General features: G+C 41.9%; 3 protein-coding genes across 3 annotated transcripts in view; 2 read left to right on the top strand and 1 right to left on the bottom strand.

Moving 5' to 3' along the window:
- itgav (integrin, alpha V) overlaps nt 1-6,963 on the top strand; it is a 39,034-nt gene extending 32,071 nt beyond the window's left edge. The window contains exons 27-30 of the mRNA XM_066686069.1: nt 1,298-1,411; nt 1,784-1,891; nt 2,741-2,863; nt 3,797-6,963. Of these exons, the coding sequence (XP_066542166.1) occupies nt 1,298-1,411; nt 1,784-1,891; nt 2,741-2,863; nt 3,797-3,895 (444 nt within the window). The 3' untranslated portion in view covers nt 3,896-6,963. The remainder of the gene's footprint in view (nt 1-1,297; nt 1,412-1,783; nt 1,892-2,740; nt 2,864-3,796) is intronic.
- Nucleotides 6,964-7,347: 384 nt separating this feature from the next.
- si:dkey-69o16.5 (Alpha-aspartyl dipeptidase-like) lies at nt 7,348-12,778 on the bottom strand. Its single transcript, XM_066686070.1, has 8 exons — nt 12,550-12,778; nt 11,409-11,497; nt 11,206-11,280; nt 10,489-10,568; nt 9,933-10,106; nt 8,953-9,012; nt 8,602-8,684; nt 7,348-7,690 (listed from the first exon to the last, which is right to left on the bottom strand). Exons 1-8 carry the CDS (start codon nt 12,642-12,644, stop codon nt 7,624-7,626), a joined length of 723 nt encoding a protein of 240 aa, XP_066542167.1. The 5' UTR covers nt 12,645-12,778; the 3' UTR covers nt 7,348-7,623.
- Nucleotides 12,779-15,104: 2,326 nt separating this feature from the next.
- LOC136663948 (uridine 5'-monophosphate synthase-like) lies at nt 15,105-21,771 on the top strand. Its single transcript, XM_066640919.1, has 4 exons — nt 15,105-15,290; nt 18,608-18,761; nt 20,028-20,288; nt 20,950-21,771. Exons 1-4 carry the CDS (start codon nt 15,147-15,149, stop codon nt 21,051-21,053), a joined length of 663 nt encoding a protein of 220 aa, XP_066497016.1. The 5' UTR covers nt 15,105-15,146; the 3' UTR covers nt 21,054-21,771.
- Nucleotides 21,772-24,111: the final 2,340 nt, after the last annotated feature.

Here is a 24,111-nt window from a genome sequence, read left to right as displayed (position 1 = left end):
TAGTGTCTCCAAAAACAGCTCAGAGTGAACCCCACACACCTGGTCCATGTGGAAAAGGGTCACGAGGACGTGTGTGGTCTGACCCTAGTTCAGTATCGATATGTATCACGATAGATAATGTTTCAATAACAGTGATATGGTTTTATTTCTGATATTTCAGTGTACATTATTTATATTGAGTCTCACTGACTTGCGTTAATTACAGGGCGCTGCAGTGGTTCCTGATGAGAACTACACACTGCAACATCTTTCTCTGTTTACAGAAATGTGGTGGATTTATTTCATAGTTTTATAGGAGGAGGGTTCATAGACTTGGCACATTCACTTGGTACGGATATTCGTTGTGGCCGTCTTTGGCAGTGGCTTTTATCTTGTATCATATCGATATCGGAATTTTATCGTAACGACCAAAATATAAGAAATGGATTAAGATTATATTAAGTAATATATTGCAATATATACGTTGTCCGTATCGTCCAGCTGTAGCCTGATCTGTTGTGTTTAGTTTTTCATGCAAAATACATCTATAAATGATTTACATTTTCATATCATTGCTGTTCAAACAAAAACACACATATTTAACGGAGAAGGAAAAACATCCTAATTTTCAGTGAAGAGAGTCAAAGTTAAAAGATATTATTATTCAGAATAATTTTGGAGCATTTCTATTGGTTCATCATCTTTTTCACACAGTGTGAAGATGTGGAATTATTCACAGATGTGGAGATACGTGATTTTCTTTCAGCCCTGCGTTAGTCTCCAGACGGACTGCAGCCCTGACCTGTGTGTAGCACTCGGAGAAGATTCATGAATTAATAAATGTTCATTCAATGGCTTTTAAAAGGCATATATTCTCCTGCTTCTCCACAAGGGAACACGGTTTCTTAATGAAACGTCTGTGACAGCCCTGTTCAGAACTGTTTTCAGCACCTGTTCCTTTAAATGATAATGAGCCGCTCTCTGTTCACCCCGACCCCGAGCGCACAGCAGTGAGGAGCGAGGAGCAGAAGCTCTGGTTTTTAGCCGTTTTCACTCTGTTCTCTTTCTTCTCCGTTTTTACTCAGTGCTCTTATTTCTCTGCGCTCGTTGTGTCTGTTTTGCTGAGTTTAACCTCGTCTTTGCGCTCTCACATAAACACGGGTCCAGCGCTGTGATTGGACAGACTCAGATTAATGAGGAATTATAATCACTGTTATTTTAATCACTGAAAATTAGCTTCACTACAGTATGATAGTAGTGCTATATGTAACATATATTTAATGCAATGTGGTGTGTGTGTGTGTGTGTGTGTGTGTAGGACTGCGAGAAGGCACAGTGTTTGAAGATTAAGTGTCAGGTGGGCCGATTAGAGAAAGGTCAGGGTGCCATCTTGTTCATCTACTCCAGACTCTCAGTGGCCACCTTCCTTCAGGTCAGTCACCTCAATTTATTTCAATGTCATTAATGTCATAAGGAAATATTTGTGGAGCCCTGCTCTTCCCATGTTTCTCCTCGAATGAAGGGTATTATTAGGGCGATGTATCCCCCATTCGTGGCAGTAACAGTTTCTATTTTTCTGGGAAGGCTTTAGACTCAATGTTGGAACAGTTCTGTGGGAATTTGATGGCATTCAGCCAGTTATTGGATGGTTCTCCATTTCCCCAGAGAACACGGTTCCACCGCTCTACAGCGCAGTGTGGGGGGACTTTAAACCCCAGAGCGTATGTCTGATTGTGCAGGCTGAATTCCTGCAGAGCCCTGCTACAGACGCGGACAGTGATAATGAGCTCTGTGTTGTCTCCAGGCTGAGAGTCAGAACCGCTCGTACTTGGTGAAGTCTATGGCCACCTTCAACGTGATCGAGATGCCGTACAAAAACCTGGACTTTGAGCTGCCTTTCAACAGCACCTCGGTGAGTAATAAAGGGTGGTCTGCAGTACAGTGGCAGATACGTTTAATCATCCACGACTTTACTACACCATCTCACAACGTCTCTGTACCCAGTGAACGAGTCCCGTTTTAATAATAATAATACTAATAATAGTAATAATACATGTTATTTATACAGCATTTTTCAGGTACAGAGCAGCTCAGTGTTTTATAAAATAAAAATAAAATGTAATAACAATAAAAACCATAAGCAAATATAATAATTATATTGATGTATTAAAATTAAATTATAAAATAAATAATGATTTTGATCTTTTCAAGGTGATGAAATCACACTCAAAAATCAGTATCTCACAATCACTTAATAATAATAATAATAATAATAATAGAATATAATGATAATAATGTATAAAACATAACACTTTACCTTTTAAAAAAACTGATGCATTAATATTAAATAACTACTGTAAATGATTCAGTATTCAGAGTCTGTAATAAATATAATGTATTCATTAAAAAAAAGCTCTTTCAGGAATCCACAGACGCTTCCTATGTGTAATACACACACACACACACACACACACACACACAGACAGAACTAGACATAGCAGGACCTCAGTAAAGAATCCACTGTGAAATACTGGGTTGTATGGGTTTTAATGGTTTGTGAAGTGGTGGTTTTGTGTTTATTGGTGGATCCTGATGCTGACGGACGTCTGTTGTGTAACGTCTGGTGACATTGTGTTTGAAGGAGTGTTGTGAGGGTTTGGGACGTGACGTGTAGAATTTTTACATTTTTATTTGTGTTTACTGTGCTATGATTTAAGGTGTGTGTGTGTGTGTGTGTGTGTGTGTGTGTGTGTGTGTGCAGGCCTCTCTGAGTGTAGTGTGGGTGAACTCTGAGCTGATTCAGCCTGCTCCTGTGTGGGTCGTGGTGGTGGCTGTTTTGGCCGGACTCCTGCTGCTCGCTCTGCTCATCTTCATCATGTACAAGGTCAGAAACTCTCCTTCATCCGCACTGATCAACTCTTTTACATCATGGTATCACTTACGAAGCCTTTGAAATGAGAACTGTAAGCTATAATACGGCACAAAGCCCCTAAAGTCTTACAAACTATAGGGAATATATCATTTAAAGAGTTAATTCGTTCCCTCGGTTTAAAAACCCTTTTCCAGACGTCATGACAGAGGCTGTGTGTTAGGACACACACTTGACCTCATGTTCACTCCTTATTTACACGTTACCACCACGTTGTTATACACTCAAGCATTAACAGTTCGGGTCGAGGACGGAGGGAATAAAGGCAGAATTTTGAATCCGACCGGACTCGGATCGTTCGTAGCTGAGAGAGTGTGACACGGCGCTTTCAGCTGGAGGTGGGAGAGTGGGCTCCTGTCCTGCGTTCTCTAACATTCTGTTACTGCCCTCATTCAGGACACATTTACCCCCGGCGTAGCTCTAAATAAACTAGATCAGTGTTTAAAATACAACCCAGTGGAGTTTAGTAGCAAAAGATGTGCATGTGACATGAGGGTCCCTTGGAACCACTGGACTAGATGATAAAAGGTCCTCGAGAGCATTAAAACACACCAATCTAGGTTTGATACCACCTTAAAATGAGCCTGTTGTGCTCAGTGCAGAGTGAATCAGAACGTTTTTTAAAAATCAGACTGAAATTATGTAAATAATACACCGTTTATCTAAAGAAAAAGCTGAACCACAATGTAACTGCTGTCATTTTTAAGGCGGAACAGGAAATTCTATTCTAGTTTAACTCTGTACCCCACTGTGATCATTTAAATACGCTGTGGCTCATAAGACTCTAGTTGTGCCACTGGACAGTTCAGTGCAGTGGGATTAGTCTTTTTTCTTTTTGCCTGAGGAGAAGCATCACTCCTTGTCTCTCTCTCTCTCTCTCTATTTCAGCTGGGCTTCTTTAACCGCGTGCGTCCACCTCAGGGGGACGGGACGGAGAAAGAGCAGCTGCAGCCACAGGAGAACGGAGACAAGAACACTGAGGCCTGAGAGACTCATCTCACAACAACACACCCCTCCTTTAACCCTCTGTCCCTCCATTTCCCAGATCACGCCGAGACTGCAGACCCTCACTGACCACCACCACCAAGGTGTCCACCTCCACCAGCTCAACACAACTCCACTCTGGAGTCAGTGGTGTTCAGTTTCCTTTATTTCCCACTTCTTTCGAGTCAAAATCACTGATTATAGAGTGCCATTGTCTTGTATAGATATGAAAATTAACCAATCAGAAGCAACCAAACACCCACATCCTCGTGAAATCACACCCACAGCCGGCTATCTGTGCTCTCGGTCAAAAAAGGCCAGAGCTTTAATCTCCAGATGGTAAAATTAAATCAGCACACGTTTGTGTTCAGTGCCACACGTGTTTCACAGAGTTACAGACTGAAAAGAACAGCGCTGAAGGTGTACCATTAGTGTTTGATGTGTTTGATGCTGCAGGAAGGAGAGGGTGACACAGTGTAGAAAATTGATTTGATTTAATGGTCCAGGGTGTGATCTTTGACCTAAAAACTCTGTCATCGCTCTTTGGTTTGAAAGCTTTTAGTTGGAAGCTCTGCTGTGGGTGTTTGACTTCAACATCAGGAGCTTCTTCCCCAAATATATTCAACATTGAGAGGGTTCTACTCAGTGTTCCCCCCGTGGCTCAGTATTGATTTTAGCAGTAAACAAACACAGAACCCTCCTGAGATATCCATATTCTCTCCTAGCCTCTCCCTCCTGTAGTCACTGCGGGGTTAACCCCGGCGTGGAGGGAAGTGTCCGGACGCTCCGGCGCTCCGGCGTTTTGGGTGGATGTTTTCCGTTTCGCACTAACTGCAGTGGTGTTGTTACTGAGGCCATTTTCCCTTTAATCCGCTGCAGCGTTTTCCGCTCCTGCTCTTTATTCCTGCGCAAAACAACCTAGGAACACATGAGGTGGCCAAAGGTTTGTGGACACCTTCTTGTCCAGCGTTTCTTCTGAAATGAAAGGTATCAGCTTGAACTTTTCTGGGGCGTCCGGTGAAGGCTCGGTCGCGCCGGGAATCATCATCTTTATAAATTAACCCTAAACGAACCATAGGCGTGTGCAGCTGATTAAGAGGAGCAGTGAGGAATGCTGCTCTACGGCACTGCAGCCTTCAGCTCGCGCTGAGGTCAGAGTTGGGCTCAAACAGAGGTCGGTGCGTTCATGAGAAACTGATAAAGTGATGTTTGAGGTTCGAGTTACAGAACTGAAATAATGCCTCTGTTCTTTTCTACATTTTTCAGAAGCGTTTTCTAGGAGCTGGTGCCAAGTGTGTGTTGTTTGTTTTGTGGTTTTTTTGGGGGATATTGTATTTTTTGAGGTACTTTATATAATATATTGCTTGATGATCTAACAAACATCACTTTATTTCTTTGCTGGAATTCTTCTGTACATTTCAGTCGCCCCAGTTCCCGTCTGAAACCTGTCGTCTTCTCTCTCTCTTTTTATTATTACTTTACTTTCTCAGTGTTTAGTGTGAGACTTAAATTCAAATCAAGAATCTTCAGCTTTTTTCCTTTATTCGTTCTTAAAATATGGAAGAAATCATCAAATAAATATCTCTTTTAAACAAAGGCCAAAAAATATAAACCTGGAAAATGTGCAGAAAAAATGTTTCAAAAATAGCCATATTTCCCATTTGTGATTATTTCCCCCTCCCTCTGTCTCCCTCTGGCTCCCTCTGCTGGTGACATGTTCAGATTAAATTTAATAAGACGTATTCTGCGTGAACTTTTTAGTCCCAAGAGTGGAGACTGGAAAATGGGGGGAAAAAGCTAAGGATTCATGATCTGAATTTACATTTTCCACAAAACTCTCCTTGAATCGAGCGACTAAAGCAAAAACTACACACGCTTCTTATTTTCTTCAGATCTTTGGTTCAGAAGAGATCCGTGTGGTGCAGAAGAAAGCGGATTTTAAACATTTCACAAGTGAAAAGTGGTATTTAATGTAAAATATAAAGTTTGCTCTCATTGTTGATTCATAGCTTTTTTCTGAACCCAGGACTGATCCCTGGCCACTGCCCTTTCTTTAAATTTAAAGCTGTTTATTCCTTGGCTTCGCGCCTGAGATCGGGGCCAGTTTGATTCCTTTTATATTTTAAAATGTATATATTTTCTTAAAGAAGAAAGTACACTGAACTGTGTTCATAAAGAGTGTTAATGACATTCAAATCTGGACTTTTACAGGTTTCCTGTCGTAAAAAGAGTGTAAATCTCAATCGAAAGCACAACATTTACTGAATTTGACTTTTATATGTATTTTTAAAAAAAACAGATTTTAAACTACGCTCCGAACAAAAGCTGGAATGGTGTTTTGTAGCATTTTACTTTCATTTCGAACAAAGTAATGAACCTTTTATTATTACATCATTTCACCCACAGTTTTACCGCCGTCTTCAGTGGAGTTTAAAAACACGAGGCTAAACCTGTTTCTGAATAAAACTCTTCTACTGTACGCCTCTAAACCTTGCTGTAAACATTAGGACCGTTGTTGTTTGTTTGTTTGTTTGTTTTTTAGATTGATCTTAAGTTTCTTTGCAGATATACTGTAAATCACACTCCTGCACAAGGAAAGTCACCTTTTTCTGATGTTTTTGTTGTCGCTGTGTTACTGTTGGTAAGATTTCACCCACATTGGGTTTCAGCAAACACAGGCCTTCACTTCACTTTAACATTAAACAGTCGAACCCTTTCCGTTTTTATTATTAACCTTTAATAATGAAATAAGAGCCCCTCCACCCCTCAGCGTTAGTTCAGATTCTTGGTGATTAATAAACGCCGTCGTTCACATTCGGAGCCGATCCGACCTCAGCTTCCGGGACTTTGTTGACTTTAATGCTTCTGTAATTGAAATAAATGAATTTATTGATTGTGTTTAGCGTGAGTTTTGTGTGCTTTGTCTACGATGTTTTATATCATTAACAATTTAGACTCGGTGCTAAAACCACAGAGAGAGGTTTAAAATGTCAAACCTGTGCTGAACGTAGTTTTATTTGTTAATATTTATGTAAACAGCAGTGTTTCTAAACTGTTTAAAGAACTAGGCAGGTTCCACAGGAGCACTGTGTTTTAATAAACAATGATTAACTTAAATTATCTTCACACTTTCATTAATAATAACCCCTGAGCTCTACACTTACAGAAGGAGATTAGGGGCTGAAAGGTCGATAGTTTGATTCCCACGAGTGGCAGGAAAGCGGAGGGCAGTGGAAGTGAAGGAACAGCACTGTCCTCCTCCTCAGTCCACAGCTGAGGGGCCCCTGAGCAAGGCACTGAACCCACAACTGCTCCCCGATGCTCTGGGTGTGTTCACAGCCCCTAGTGCACTGGTGTGTGTGTAGGGTGTGTTCACAGCCCCTAGTGCACTAGTGTGTGTGTGTTCACTGCTTCTAGTGCGCGTGTGTGTGGTGTGTTCACACCCCCTAGTGCACTAGTGTGTGTGGTGTGTTCACTGCCACAGATGGTTAAATGCAGAAGACATTTCTTATTGTAATAATTGCTGATGATATATTTTATGTAGCACTTTAGGACAAAGCTTGCAGCTAAAACCCTGAAGACAGTTTCTGCATTTTTCACAGTTTTAAGGCTTTATTAGAAAATGTAAAATCACTTATTTCAGTGTGGATCTTTAAAAGCCCCTGTTCTCTCAGTGTTAACCCTGACACACAGAGAGAGAGAGAGGGGGGGGGTCACTGCTGAGTAGCGTGTCAGTGAGAGTCTCTCAGTAAGAAACTCAGATCGCTCCCTGGTTCATATTCAGTGGTTGGCTTCCCCCTGAAAAACATCAGAGAAAGATTAGAAAACACTGCAGACGTTTTGAGCTAAATACTGAAAGCATAGTGAGGTCTTTTCACAGTCTAAAGATCCTTAAGACTTTAACGCTCTGAATATAAACTTGTTTTATTCTCCAACCTTCAGAGGATTCACTGAGAACTAATGCAGTACACGTCATCGTTTTCCTTTCAGTGAGAGTTCATTTACATCCACTTTAAAGCCGTGAGGACAGAAGTGGGTCTGAGTGGGTGTTTTTCGATATGATATTGTTTTAAATATAAAAAAAAAGGCAAAAATATAAAGGATGCTTTTGCAAATCAGCACACGGCACAAATAACTTCATCAAATCATGACCAAATACTACATCATCATCATCATCTACTTAACGCAACTGTGGTGTGGATGGGAAGGTTAAAGTTAGCACTTTAACACAGCGTCTGTTTCTCAAAAGCAACAACACGAAGAAAGGCGTGTGATCTAAGACTCAGAGGAGTGTTCCTGAGCGATCGCTTTGTAAACAGTGAATTCACGACGCTGCAGTTAAAGGTTTTTACTCAGAGGCCAATCACCATCCGACGAATCCTCGCTGTTTGGAGTGGATCAAGAACATCCAGGTTCTTTAACGGTTCTTGGTGTTGAAACGTGACGAAGGCCAGAGGAGGTTAGCGTCTTTAAGACAAGATAATAATAATAATGCCCAAGAGCACATTGAGAAACAGACCGTTTCTCCTCGTCTTCCAAAGAGCCACGGGTCAGAGGTTAAACAGGGTGAAGTGATAAGAGTGTGTTGAGTTTGATGCTGGTGTGTATTCTGCTGTGAGTGGAGATATCAGAGGTTTATCAGTGGTTTCTGATAAAGTCTGAAATCTTTGTCCTCTGCTCTTTGCTCTGTTCTCTCTGCTGGATGTTACCTTTGGAAAAGTCTGGCCTTAGTGCTGCCCAGTAACGTGGCTTTACTCCCCTCCACCAGCAGCATGGAGCCTTCCCTTAGACCCTGAAACACACATCATCGCAGATAACTGCCCACGGCCGACAAAAACGTGAATCCTGTAGTCGTTTCTACATCTGGGCTTTAATTAGAGCTAAAACACACAAGTCCTAAAATTAGATAAAGGAGTTATAAATGAACGGCTCATCGAGATCTAACAAGAGAGCTATAGTTTTCAGGCTGAATGTTTGTCTTTAATATCCATAGTGTTTAGGTATACGTGATACAAAACATTTCCAGATGTTCTGCCAAGCCCTGCACAGTGGTCACTCACCAGAACACACGGTGTGTCCAGCTCCTCGTGATACTGAACGATCCTCTGCTCACGGGTTTCCTAAAAAACACAAAGCAAACACCTGCAGTCAGCTACAGGTCTGAACTAAACACATTCAGTTGTGAATCAGGAGTCCACCTGCACACACACTGTGAAACAAAACCTCAGAAACCACAGCAGAAACGACCCGTTCTGATTCGGCTCGGATTCGGATGACAAGTGCAGAGGCTTGATCGTTGCCCCACCCACTTATGAGTCTGTCCAATCACAGCGCTGGACCCGTGTTTATGAGAGAGCACAAAGACGAGGTTAAACTCAGCAAAACAGACACAACGAGCGCGGAGAAATAAGAGCACTGAGTAAAAACGGAGAAGAAAGAGAACAGAGTGAAAACGGCTAAAAACCAGAGCTTCTGCTCCTCGCTCCTCACTGCTGTGCGCTCGGGGTCGGGGTGAACAGCGAGCGGCTCATTATCATTTAAAGGAACAGGTGCTGAAAGCGGGCGTTCTGAACAGGGGCTGTTTACACAGGGGAAGGACACTGCTGTGGGGTTGATCCTTGTGGTGTTTTGACCAAAGCAGGTCACAGACGTTTCATTAAGAAACAGAAATGTGTTCCACTGTGTTCTGAGGTCAGTAAAATAAAAAGGGAGCACTGCATTACATCTGTTATATTTTCGTTATTACAGAGATTAATGATGTTTTACTTTAGAAAGCATCATAATTATCTTTAATTGAAAGATGTTTATGTATCTATCACATCAGCACACACACGCTCATTATAGCCACCACAGTGAGCAGAGGGAAGGGAGCCAGTGAGGGGCGCTCACACCCACTGATTACATCTGTGTTCCCTGACTTCAGGCGGCTGAGCAACGACAGGAGAAACGTCTGACCATTTTTAAGTTTTTCAGTGATCTTTCTTTGAAAGCTGTGGGGAATATTAGTTGTGTGAGATAGTGTTTAATTGTCGTTACTGACCCCCATGTGCCTGCTGTTTGGGTCCGGGTCCAGGTAGTGTGGGTTGATGTTGAATGGGATGAGGCCGATCGCGGAGAAGGAGGGAGGGTAAACGATGGGCATGTCGTTAGTGGTGTTGATGCTGATGGTGGCTACATTACTCCCAGCACTCGAACCCATATACGGAACACCATCCTAAACACAAACACACACACATTATAACATTATATAATATTAATAATACACAGGGAGAACACACCACACTCCTCACAGACAGTCACCCGGAGGAAACCCACACAGACACAGGGAGAACACACCACACTCCTCACAGACAGTCACCCGGAGGAAACCCACACAGACACAGAGAGAACACACCACACTCCTCACAGACAGTCACCCGGAGGATACCCACGCAGACACAGGGAGAACACACCACACTCCTCACAGACAGTCAGGCCCCTGGAGCTGTGACAGAGACACTACCTGCTGCTCCCCTGTGCCGCCCACATTCACTTCAGTTACAGGTAAATACACAGCCAAATGCAAAAGTCTGGGTATTTTTTAAAGAGACACTCACCTGGAGAACTCTCCTCCTGATCTCTGTCACCAGGTTGTTGTCATACAGCGCTTTTAGTAAACGAAAAGTGTTCCCTCCACCTAGAGGACCATCATCACATTAGAATGAGTACACACATCTATCTGATCTCATTTTGTGGCATTACTGCTGTGCGTGTGTGTGTAAAGTAGTGATTGATGATGTGTGTGTGTGTGTGTAAAGTAGTGATGGATGATTACTCGAATTATGTCCTAGTGTTTTCTCTCTCGTTCACTTTATTATTTAGGATTTTCTGATGTATTTATTCATTCATTCATTGTCTGTAAGCGCTTGTCCATTTCAGGGTCGCGGTGGATCCGGAGTCTACCCAGAATCACTGGCTACAATCCATGGTGCTTCTCAGTTCTGTGGCTTTCACTGTGGGAATGCTACAATGCTCCTGTACTAGACAAACATTCCCAAACATTTAAAGCAACACTGTGTAAGATTGGGTCATTTCGCTCCTGAGCTCCCCCTACAGCTGTAGACTGTGACTCACTTTTACAGCACTGTCCTGAAATCATGGGGACGGTCGGGGTGTTGTCTCCTACCGTCCTCCAAAAGTTACATAATGCAGTTTCTACAGTGCTCAGCCCAGAGTAACAACAGAGGCTCTGTTTTTAGTTGAAAATACTACTTAGTGTTGCTTTAATTTCTGACTGATTCCAACAGTTTAAACTGTGTAAATGAGGTCTGTACCAATAAAGATCCCCTCAGCCTTCCTCACAGCATCCACAGGGTCAGCAGCTTCATGAACACTGTCCACTTCATAACCTGGAGAAACACAACCAAAAAGATCAAATAAATGAGAGAGAGAAAGAGAAAGAGAGAGAGACCGTTGAAGACTGTTAATATGAATAAATAGTAAGAAAACAAAATGGAGGAGTAAATAAGAGTCTAACCCAGAGTTCTGAGTTTGTCTCTGGCTGTTTTGGTGTAGGAGTCCCGGTCGTGAAGAGCGTACGGAACAAACAGAATCCTCTCCACTTTCCTAAACAAACACACAGATATTCATTCATTAACTTTATCCATCTCTCCATCCACTCATCTCAACTCTAATCTCAAATGCACTGGATGGAGCTACATCGCTCCAGAGAACACACCCACTGTTCCACAGCCCAGTTCTGAGGGCTTAACATCCCTCCCGACAAACCTAGGCACTCAGTACGAGTGGTGGATCATTCTCAGCGCTACAGTGACACTGACGTGGTGGTGGTGTGTGAGTGTGTGTTGTGCTGGTGTAGAGTGGATCAGACACAGCAGTGCTGCTGGAGTTTTTAAACCCTGTGTCCACTCTCTGTCCACTCTGTGAGACACTCCTCCCTCGTTGGTCCACCTTGTAGATGTAGAGTCAGAGACAGTAGCTCATCTGTCGCTGCACAGTGTGTGTCGCTCGTCCTCTAGTCCTTCATCAGAGACACAGGACGCTGTCGGCTGGATGTTTTTGGTCGGTGGACTGTTCTCGGTCCAGACACTGAGGGGTTTAAAAACTCCAGCAGCACTGCTGTGTCTGATCCACTCTACACCAGCACAACACACACTAACACACCACCACCACGTCAGTGTCACTGCAGCGCTGAGAATGATCCAGCATCACATCACACCTGCTCTGTGGGTGAAGAACCACTTAAGAACAGACTGAAAGAGGGCTAATGAAGTATGCAGAGCAACAGGTGGACTGCAGTCTGTAATTGTAGAACTGCAAAGAGCTCCTGTTTGGTCAGTGGAGCTGAGAGAATTGACAGAGAGTTTAGAAACAAGGAGGTGGTTTTAAGTGGTGTGTAGTTCGTGTTCAGAATGATTTCTGAGGTGACTGAATTATTAAAATGAATAATGAAGCATTCAATGAGAGGAATGGTTTTAGCCAGTTCTCAATGCTGCTGTTATTACAGAGGACTGTTTGAAGTGGAGGAGGAGATCAAGGCTGTAGATCTGACTTTATCCTAAAGATTAAACCATGGATCCGCTCTGAGTCACCACCCTGAGACCATCCAGAGAGTCCGTTATTTCCAGGTGAATAAACTGCTTGTAAATGAAACTTACTCTCCGAAGAAGTCTTTAATTTGTTGTTGACAGTGTTGTAGATATCCTCCTCCGTGAAGAGTGGAGTTAGACACCAGCAGAACTCTCCGCTTCATTTTTATTAAACAGAAAACGCGATTAAATCGGGATTAAAACGGACCTCAGGCTAAAAGTGGCGCAGTCAGCAGTCACACGACCAGTGACAACTTCTTCTACTAGTACAGCTCCGAGTCGATTCCTCTGAATCATGAACCGAACTTCCCTATTGAATAGACTCTTTTCAATGAATCTGGGGAACCGATTCAGAAGGTCTGAAGATTGTAACAAATCTTTGTACAATAATGAATTAATTCAGTCAGTCAGTCATCTTCTGGACCTAATTTAACCTGAACATTGTTGTGGTCGGTCTGGATCAACGAATCAATAAATGAATCGATTAATTGGCCAATGAATGTCACCGGTGATGACCTTTTCACCTGAGAGTAGTTTTTTCAGCCCGTTACGTCCTCATTTAGAGTCTAATCTAGAGTTGTGTGTGTGTGTGTGTGTGTTCAGTCAATAAAGCACCTTTGTCCTGACTGGTGTGATTATATTATGGTTGTTCAGTGAGTGAAATAGAGAAGGGTTTGGATTGTGACAGAAGAGGTTTATTGTCACAGAGATTGCAGCAGTAGCTTAAAAATGTACTTTGGATGAGATGAAAAATAAAACAGGAAGTGGATCGGTTTAAATTCTCATTCAACAAGATGTGTTTAGTTTCATAACAGAAAGGAAGGTGGACTAGGGCTCCCCAGTATTGAGTGGATCTCTGTAGTAACTAGGATTTGTCATTTGCTGCGGATGAGTGATACTTATAAAGACTCAAAACTTAACGTACAACAAACAGGAGGTACACACACAACAGCTAACCTTAACCTAATCAATTTTATACATATGATTATTTAGTTTTAATCAATAAACATTGTAAACATAGACATGTAGTGCATTTATAGCAAATAAACTGTTACTGTGAAGCAATCCATCCATATTACTTAAAAATGTAAAAACAAAAAGTGTAGTCTACAGAGACACGTGGCCAACGTAATACAACCTTTAGTTTTTTAATATATGTCTTTGTTCATTTTTTATTAATTTTCAGTTAAACTAATCACTACTGTAATAAATCCATATGATATGATAGGGTTACAGATAATGAATGAATGAATGCTATACTAATGTCTCATAATAACAATTTCTTACATTAAGAACCTATGGATATATATATTACATTAGGCATTCCATCCATCCATTCATTATCTGTAACCCTTATCCAGTTCAGAGTCGCGGTGGGTCCAGAGTCTACCTGGAATCATTGGGCACAAGGCGGGAATACACCCTGGAGGGGGCGCCAGTCCTTCACAGGACAACACACCCACATTCACTCAAACACTCACACCTACGGACACTTTTAGAGTCGCCAATCCACCTACCAACGTGTGTTTTTGGACAGTGGGCGGAAACCGGAACAACCGGAGGAAACCCACGCAGACACAGGGAGAACACACCACACTCCTCACAGACAGTCACCCGGAGGAAACCCACGCAGACACAGGGAGAACACACCACACTCCTCACAGACAGTCACCTGGAGGAAACCCACACAGACACAGGGAGAACACACCACACTCCTCACAGACAGACACCCGGAGCGGGAATTGAACCCACAACCTCCAGGTCCCTGGAGCTGTGGGATTGCGACACCTACCTGCTGCTCCACTGTGCCGCCCTAGTAGTGATTCCTTTAACTGAAAATTAATTTAAACTAAACAGAAACATATTTAATTAAGGTAAAGCTTGTAGTGTGTTGGTCAGATGTCTCTTTGTAGACTACAACTGATTTTAGATCTGTATATCATACGGATGCCTCACAGAAGCAATTTTTAACTTTAAAAAAAATGTATAAAAAATTTTAACTAAGATGTATTTAAAGAATACCAAAGGTTGTAGTATGTTGGTCAGATGTGTCTCTAGACTACAACCAGTTTTAGTTCTATATATCATATGAATGTCTCGCTGCATCGATTTGTAATTTTAAGAAATTAATCAAAATGTAACAAAGATATATTTTAAAAATATCTGGTTGTAGTATGTTGGTCAGACATGTCCCTATAGACTACAACCAGTTTTAGATAGTGGCCAGGTCTCTACGTGATGCTGGTGGAGGAAAACACATTGGTGCATTGTCATCCTGATACATGGCACCACCTTCAGGACACAATGTTTGAACCATTGGATGCATATGGTCCTGCTCCAATTTAGCCATGAAACCTCACTAAACCACACTACAATGACAGGTGTTTCAGTTTCATTGTCCAACACATGTATATATCATATGGATGTCTCACAGTAGCGATTTGTAATTTTAAAAAAATAATTAAAATTTAACAAAGACATATTTTAAAAAACTAAAGGTTGCAGTGTGTTGCTAGACTTGTTTTTGTAGACTACAACTGAGCAGGGGGAGGGGCGCAACCCGAATATCCAATAAAAACCTATAGACCCAAGCCCCACCCACAGCTGTAACGTATTTATAACTTCCTAAACCCGCCAAAACGTCGTTAGTTATCGCTATTTTAGGAATGGAGGATGTCAAGAAGTTGCTATTGGAGCTCCACGATCTGGGAGCGGTGAAGCTCGGGGAGTTTAAACTGAGGAGTGGACTTCTCTCCCCCATTTACTTCGACCTCCGGAAGACCGTCTTTTACCCAGATTTAGTCATAGAGGTTAGTAACACTAACAAACACACACACACCAGTCAGAGTAAGAGCTTGTGGAGAATGTGGTGTTTTCACTGTTAGCGTGACCAGACGTCCTCTTTTACCCGGACACGTCCTCTTTTTTTAGACTTAAAAAAATGTCCGGGCGGAACTTCACAAACGTCCGGCATTTTGTTTTTCTAGAGCTTACATAGAACTTCGAGAAGTTTCGTTTACAAACTAGTCCCGCCCTCCCCTACTCCGATTGGTTCGTTTGAGTGAGAAGGGGGCGTGGTGAAGTAGCCTAAAGCTTTCTGATTGGACGGTCTGACTTTAGAGCTACCGTTATTGGTCGATAACCTTCTCTGTAAACAGTTAATTGGTCAGTCTGCACGTCAGTAGTCCTTGTTTACCTCAGGCAAAGCTCAGGTACCTACCCTCATCTCGAGCAGCTATGCCGAAACGTAAATGGAAGTTCTCGGATGAATTAAAAAAGAAATGCCCATGTTTTGTGTAGCAAATAAAGGACAGCATACCTCCCCCCCAGACGTGTCCTCTTTTTCTGTCTCTCAGATCTGGTCACCCTAGTCACTGTTATTATTCAATGTTAATAAATTCAGATAAAAATCAAACTTGAAAAAAATCAAACAATATATTTCGAAGTTGCTCAAATTCGATAGACGAAATTCAGACACCAAAATACGAGTGAAAACAGAGTACACAACCGGGATACAAAGGATTAGGATTTTCTCTTTCACCTAGTCATTTTCGCTGCACTAGTTGCATTCTGTCGCCGCTAGATGGCGAAATACGAACAACGAACACTAAACTCCAACCGCAGTAAAGTTGGCTCAGCGTTCGATATTCGCCAGACATTCACTCACGAATATCCTGGTTATTAAAAATAACAATGTACTCGCCAAATGACTATTTCAATACAATTACTACATGTTGTGAACTTATTCACACACTGGCGTTCAATGTTTTTACTGATACAAGATGTTAAGCGCTTTAACGACACGTCTTTTCAAAATAAAAGTCACGAGTATAAGGTATTTAAATACGTAAACCCTGTAACACTTCTGAAAGCTGATTGTACATCAGGTTCCCTATGTGTTGCATGTAAACCTTGTAACACATTTGTGAAAACAGATTCTTTGTGAGCTTTCCTTTATTTTCAGTTTTTTAATTATGAAAGATGGGTGTCAGAATTAAATGACATGACTCACAGCCCCAATTTCAGGCCTATGATGAAGTACACCCAAGGACCAACACATTTCATGCTCATTTGGACTTGTGAACCTCGTCACAAATTTGTGAAAACAGATTTATTTATAACAGACCTATTTAAAAAATAGAATATAGCTTTCAGAAGTGTGTTACAGGGTTTACGTATTTTAAATGCTTTATACTGAGCCAACGGTGGTCCTCCAGGTAACTCCAACTGAGAGTCCCTAAGACACATTCCATCTTTTGGCTTCTCATTCTCATCTGCTCCAAAAGACTGGAATATCAGTCTATCAATAAAGACTGAAGTCAGCAAACAGTAAATTAAGACCTTTATGTCAATCTCAGCTTTTAAAAATTACATCAAAAATGTTTTCTGATCCATGCCTGCTTTTCTGCTATTTGAATATTTATTTGAACATAATATTACTATTTTTCCTTTTTTATATAAAAATATTCACAAGGATTGTATACATTAATCCATTTATTCATTATCTGTAACCCTTATCCAGTTCAGGGTCGCAGTGGGTCCAGAGCCTACCTGGAATCATTTGGCGCAATTCAACCTGGGGGGGGCAGTCCTTCACAGGGCAACACACAATCACACATTCATGGACACATTTGAGTCACCAATCTACCTACTAATGTGTGTTTTTGGACTGTGGGAGGAAACCGGAGCACCAGGAGGAAACCCACGCAGACACAGAGAGAACACACCACACTTCAGTCACCCGGAGGAAACCCAAGCAGATACAGGGAGAACACCACACTCCTCAGGCAGTCACCTGGAGGAAACCAAAGCAGACACAGGGAGAACACACGACACTTGAAGATAAAAATGTTCTTTGGACAGTTCTCAGAGTATTTAAAATTTACCAACTTATGAGAAAATAACAAAAAGGTCCAAAATACACCCTCCCTCTTCAGGGGAGGCGTGTCCGTTACGAGAGAGTCGCAGACACCAGTCGAGTGAAGTTCAAAGCAAATCAAAGTATTTATTTAACAATACTGGATCCAGGAGAACTAACACATTGAGAACAGTGTGATACCCCTCCCAAGTGAAGCTCTGACCTCTCAAGGTCTGACTCCAACAGTTATACCCCAGATGACGTATAGCCTGGTGGTGAGGCGTTTCTGGCAGATTAGCGTATATTAATATGCATAATTTCACGTGTTAGTACTCAGCTCTTCACGTGCAATATTCAGGTGCCTGTTGTGACCTCGAAGACATTCATTATCTGGCCAGGCTAACCATGGGCCTCTCTTCTCAGCCCTCTTTTCCCGAGAGACTAAAATTTAGGGAGTCAGAAATATACACTTCAAGGCCACAAACAGAAGCTACACATCAGCGCCTCCGTGACCAACACTATGATGTCAGTGTGTCAAAAGCCTGGAGTGCACATCTCATATGAGTTAGTAGTGCAGGATCAAGCAAAAATGTTTAACTACATGTGTAAGTAATTCATAATGTAAATGCTGGTTAGTCATTCATATAAATGCATATAGGGTACAGGATTTCACACCATGAGTATGCTAATTTAACTAATCATCATTTAAGGATATTTGTCAACAAACACAAAGTAACAAAATTGTTTCCTACGACACACTCTTCACAGACAGTCACCCGGAGGAAACCCAAGCAGACACAGGGAGAACACACCACACTCCTCACAGACAGTCACCCGGAGGAAACCCAAGCAGACACAGGGAGAACACACCACACTCCTCACAGACAGTCACCCGGAGCGGGAATCAAACCCACAACCTCCAGGTCCCTGGAGCTGTGTGACTGCGACACCTACCTTCTGCGCCACCGTACCACCATTGTGTATACAGTATATAAAAAAATATGATGACAAGCCTCAGCTCTACTGCTCATCCCTCAAATGCAGGTTCCTTACAAATGTGTCACCATTTTAAAGCTAAATGAACATGCTCCAACGGTATGAGGTTTATTGCTAAAAAGCATTATTTCAAAGAAATCTACCATTCACAAATTTTCATACGTTTTTGTGCTGTGTTTATATTGTTTCATGCTGAAACCATTCACTCTAAGAGGCAAATACAGTGTGTCTTTACACACTCTCTTATTCAAACACACTCACTCTCTCTCTCAGGTGTCCAGATTGCTGTATAAGCACGCTAAAGAAGCTGAAGTGAAGTTCGACTGTGTGTGTGGCGTCCCATACACAGCTCTGCCGCTGGCCACCGTCATCAGCACCACCAACAAATGCCCCATGCTCATCCGCAGAAAAGAGCCCGGTGACTATGGTAATCATTCATCTCTTTATTATACTTCTACAGTACAGGGACAGTGTGAGACGATGAGGAACTCCACTCTGCTCTTCCCTCATCACACAGCGTAGTCCAGGCCAATGTGATTATTTGTCAGATTTACATTTCAGCATTTAGCAGACGCTGTTCTCAAGAGAGAATACTCTTTGCCCGAACCAGTTAATGATTTATTCATTAGTGTTCTGTTTCCATGGAACAAATTTATTAAAAAAAACAAAACGCCTACATGTCTTTTGTGATAAAGCGCTGTACAGTGAAACAGTCTGGTCCCATTTCTTCAGTTCAAAGACAAAACTGCTTTTTATGGACGTTCCCTTCTGGTCAGTTTACATGATCTGTTCAGAATGTTGGATGTAGGTCACATTTATTTTTATAGACGGTGTGAACAGCAGAGCATCAATGCGGCGTGGTGTGGCACTGCTGAGGTGTTATGGAGGCCCAAGCTGCTTTGATAGTGGCCTTCATCTTGTCTGCATTGTTAGGTCTCGTCTCATCTTCCTCTTGACTATGCCCCATAGATTCTCTGTGGGGGACAGATCAGGTGAGTTTAATGACCAGTCAGGCACAGTGTCACTGGTTATTAAACCAGGTGTTGGTGCTTTTGGCAGGTGCCAAGTCCTACTGGAAAATGAAACCCACATCTCCACAAAGCTTGTCAGCAGAGGGAGGTATTAACTGCTCTAAAATGTCCTGGTAGGTGGCTGTGCTGACTTTGAACTTGTAATAAAACAGTGGACCCCCAGCAGAGGACATTGCCCCAAACCATCACTGATTGTGGAAACTTCACACTAGACTCAATCAGCTTGGACTGTGCCTCTCCACTCTTCCTCCAGACCCACAATGCAATAAGGATATCGCACCCTGGAGAGGACTGTGAAACAAAACCCATTCAAAAATGTGGGGGAGATTCACAAAGACTGGACTGCAGCTGGAGTCAGTGCTTCAGCAACCACCTCTCAGACAGCTAGCGCGGTGGGCATGGCTTGGTTTCAGAGCACCAAATCAGTGGCCAATGTGGATTCAAGGTGAACGCTGCCATGTGAAATTTGATTCAAAAGCAGAAACAACTTCAATTTATATAAATTTTTTTAAAAGGCCATGTAGCCCTCAGAATAAATTAAACTCTTCAAACAGTGTCATAGAGACACCACATGTACATAGTTTTGATTGAGGACAAATGTATACCTTAGGTTCTGGGTGAAACGCTGGTTTATTTGATCTGAGATGTCTCTCTCCTCTCAGGGGAGAAGCAGATCGAGGGCGTTATCAAAGCAGGTGACGTGTGTCTGATCGTTGAGGACGTGGTGACGAGTGGCAGCAGTGTGCTGGAGACGGCTCGGCTGCTGGAGAAGGAGGGGTTAAAGGTGAAGGATGCCGTGGTGCTGCTGGACCGAGAGCAGGGAGGACGACACATGCTCGAGTCCGAGGGGATCACCCTCCACCCGGTCTTTACCATCTCCACCCTGCTGGATGTACTGCTGGACGCCGGACGCATCGACCCAGGTCAGTTTCTCTTCCGTTCTCAGTCCTGGACCTGCAGCTCTCATCATTAGTGAATCCAGCTGCTGTTCTCCATAGAAATCATGAGAGAACACTGGATGTTCTGAAGCAGCTGCACATGAGCCTGAGGTCACCGTACTCAGTGCTGTGTGTCAGCTCAAGGGGCAAAAAACCCTCAAGCTCTGGGGTGTGGGGCAAATAATAAACCCTCGATAAAACAGCAGCACTGTGAATAATTCAGTGTTTACTTTAGAAAATACATCAAATACAATCAGTTATTCAGAATCTAATATCAGTTTTTATGTTTAAATATCTAATATCAGTTATTCAGGATCAGTTATAAATCATTCATGAACAAATATCAGTTATTGATTAAGAGTAGTGCACTTCTCAGGATTTACAATCAATTGCTAAATTAAATCTATTCTGTCTTTTAATTATTTATTAAATACAAACTAGTGGTCAGTGTTTACTTTCAAATATTCAGTTATATTCACTCTCATTAGTTAATTAACCCCTATCAAGTGTTCTGCTGTAAATAAGTGCTATTGATTACTCAGTATTAGTTATGACTGTGTTATTTTATAGAAATAATAGTAAATATAAAGTGATTCCTTTATGAAGTTCTTCTGATTAAAGAGTGAATAAATGTTGCCTGTTGCAGACACACGCACGAGCGTGAAGACTTTCATCGAGGGAAACCAGACCTTCACTAAACCACCAGGGAACAGCTCCCTCAGAGTCGAAGAGGAGGAAACGAAAATTTAAAAAAATAAATTAATATATAAATAAAATGAAACCCCTAACAGAAATAACATCTGGTTTGATTCAGTCAGTGAATCGCTGTCACGTAAAGATTACAACAAATAAAGCATGTGAAATAATGTTGAACACCTTTTGCAGATTTCACACCTTTGAGAACGTACTGCTTTTTTTAAAAAAGGAACAAGGGCAAATGCCAGTGTATTGGGACTCAAGGTACAGGACCATGGTGTTCTTTCTTTACTGTTTACATCCTTCTACATCACCACAAACGTTTCTGTTCCTTACTGTTGTGGCATTTTAGCTTAGATTCTATTACAAAATAAATCCTTATTTCACCTTTTCCACTCACGACTCTACAGTCACTCGCTCCGTTACATTTAACCCATTCTCACCCAGAAAAACACCACGATAGAATAATATTTCTCTAATTTCCTCATGAGAAGGTCATTTCCAGTCCTGGAGCTCACTTAACAGTTAATGATCCTCAGATCTAATCTAATTTATTAACACGCTTCTTAATGGGGTGTAGTGCAGATAAAATAAAATCATTCTTTTGATGTTCAAAGATAATGAGTCAGTTTCAGGTGAAAGGAAGGTGAAGATGATGTGGCTTCATTGCCCACAGCAGGGTGTTCAGATTGCCCTAAAAACAGTAACTGATTTAGCTGTAGAATAGCTCATATGACCAGGCTAAAAGAGAGCTGTCTGTATGTTGCAGTGAAATGACCTGTGTAGGCAATGATTTCTGTTTTTTCTGTATTTACATTCAACCACATAACACAGAATATTCCTGCTCCTGTGGGAGGAAGAATGATCTAAAAATGTGTTTGTGTGTCCAGCAGTTTCACTCCCATCCTGTCTCCTGTTTAAATGAAAGTAACACACCTGTTATAGTCTGTGTTTTCTACAGAATCATGCTATAAATTGATTTGAATCTATTCATTTGTCCGTTATTAGATTAAAGTACTCGTTATAGTGGTGGAGTCCACAGGACTAGACTCACTGGCTCCTAGAACCCCCCTGAAGTTTTCTTCATAGTGAAAGAAGCAAAATATCTGGTTCTCACATTTCCATGGTCACGTGTGTATTACAGTGCCTGTATATGACCTTCCACAGCTACTGCAGCAATTATTGGTGTTTTTTTATTTTTAATAATATTCTTCAAATGATGGAGTCATATCTGTTGACTATCTGTAATGGGCAGTGAAGATTGTTTAACTGCTTTACGGTGTAAACCTGTCATCACACATCGCTGTGCTTAGTGTGCCATACAAATAGTGAGACTGAAAAATTATACAAGCTCCGGTAGAGCTCTCTGATTCGCGATAAGAGCATGCCCCCCCCCCCCCACACACACACACACACACAACCACTGTATCAGTCCGCTGAACGCCGTTGCTAATTCTCTACGGGGCAGCTCAGCTGTCGTTATCACATTTTTCACCGTTTAATAAGCTTCAGTTAATGTTTTGCTCCAATAAACTCTCTTCATTGTACTTCGAGAATAAAATACCGATAAAAATATCACGTACTAATTATACTCAGTTGTTATTAACACGTTTAACTTGAAATAAATGGAGAGTGAGGGCAGTGACTCACTGAAGAGCTGTAGAGTTCGTTACTGTGACGTAGCAACATGCTACTTGTTGAGGAACTACAATTTGGTGGAAGGATTTAATAATTTCATAAATACTTTTGACATCACTTTTACAGTTTAAATATTTCATGATTTATTATTGAACTGTTATATAAAAGCAGTAGAACACTCGAGGTCGTGTGTTATCATGAAATAACCGCACGAGAGACGGACTATTTTGTGCCGCATCACAGCCATGCTGTTTATAGAACGCTTTTTACAAACGATACAAAGCAGCTTCACAGAAATCCAGTAAAACCAGGGGCGACAGGGGTAAGGAAAAATTCCCTCAGAGCTGAAGAAGAAACTTTGAGACGAACCAAGGCTCACGAGGAGGGAGCTCTCCTCCTCTGGTCAATCTACAAATTATTGACAAAAGGTCCCTGTATCGTCACAGGTCTGCTTTTCTGATCATGTGTACTGATAATAGTAATAGTGGATAATGAAAGCAGTGATGATGGGGGTAATATGTAATTATTTGAGTGACCATTGTGAGTTTTTCTTTCTTTAACAGAAGGGTATCAACAATTTTGTCCACGTCCATGAAGAGATAATGGACACAATTCCTATATTTTATTTGCATCTTTGCTCTTTACGGTCAACATTCGTTCATTCATTCTCAGACAAACTTGCCCCAGTTAGCAACAGAAGTTAATTTATTTCAATGATTCAGTTAAAAAATTAAACTGTATATTTACAGGAGGCACGGTGGTATCTATGTCACACAGCTCCAGGGACCATCTTTCCTCTGTCTATTGAAGCTGCTCTAAACAAAGTGCACACACCACTATAAAACCATTTATCACTGTCAGAATCTTATAATTGTTTAATAAGTGGATTTGGGCTGTGTATATCTCCTGTTGAGGTGACAGTGTTCTAGGTGTATCCTTCAATAAAGATTATTCAGAGAAATCACTTTTATTACACAGACACAGAGAACACACCACACTCCTCACAGACAGTCACCTGGAGGAAACCCACACAGACACAGTCAGTGGCGTGCCCATCTAGCACAAGTATTGGGCCAAGGGAATGCCATGATACGGCAGCCCAAACCATCACTGATCCACCCCCATGCTTCACTCTGGGCATGCAACAGTCTGGGTGGTATGCTTCTTTGGGGCTTCTCCACACCGTAATTCTCCCGGATGTGGGGAAAACAGTAAAGGTGGACTCAGAGAACAATACATGTTCCACATTGTCCACAGCCCAAGATTTGTGCTCCTTGCACCATTGAAACTTACGTTTGGCATTGGCATGAGTGACCAAAGGTTTGGCTACAGCAGCCCGGCCGTGTGTATTGACCCTGTGGAGCTCCCGACGGACAGTTCTGGTGGAAACAGGAGAGTTGAGGTGCACAGTTAATTCTGCCGTGATTGGGCAGCCGTGGTTTTATGTTTTTTGGATACAATCCGGGTCAGCACC

This window comes from Hoplias malabaricus, chromosome 12 (genome assembly GCF_029633855.1).
Source record: "Hoplias malabaricus isolate fHopMal1 chromosome 12, fHopMal1.hap1, whole genome shotgun sequence".
Lineage (NCBI taxonomy): Eukaryota > Metazoa > Chordata > Actinopteri > Characiformes > Erythrinidae > Hoplias > Hoplias malabaricus.
This window is presented reverse-complemented; position numbering and strand designations above follow the sequence as displayed.

Excerpts from the sequence above, each read along its gene's own strand:
- si:dkey-69o16.5 (XM_066686070.1), bottom strand. The coding sequence starts at position 12,644 with ATGAAGCGGAGAGTTCTGCTGGTGTCTAACTCCACTCTTCACGGAGGA. Across the intron at positions 10,569-11,205 it reads GGCTGAGGGGATCTTTATTG|GTGGAGGGAACACTTTTCGT; the intron begins GTACAGACCTCA and ends ATGGTCCTCTAG. Across the intron at positions 10,107-10,488 it reads TCAGGAGGAGAGTTCTCCAG|GATGGTGTTCCGTATATGGG; the intron begins GTGAGTGTCTCT and ends GTTTGTGTTTAG.
- LOC136663948 (XM_066640919.1), top strand. The coding sequence starts at position 15,147 with ATGGAGGATGTCAAGAAGTTGCTATTGGAGCTCCACGATCTGGGAGCG. Across the intron at positions 15,291-18,607 it reads ACCCAGATTTAGTCATAGAG|GTGTCCAGATTGCTGTATAA; the intron begins GTTAGTAACACT and ends TCTCTCTCTCAG. Across the intron at positions 18,762-20,027 it reads AAAAGAGCCCGGTGACTATG|GGGAGAAGCAGATCGAGGGC; the intron begins GTAATCATTCAT and ends CTCTCCTCTCAG.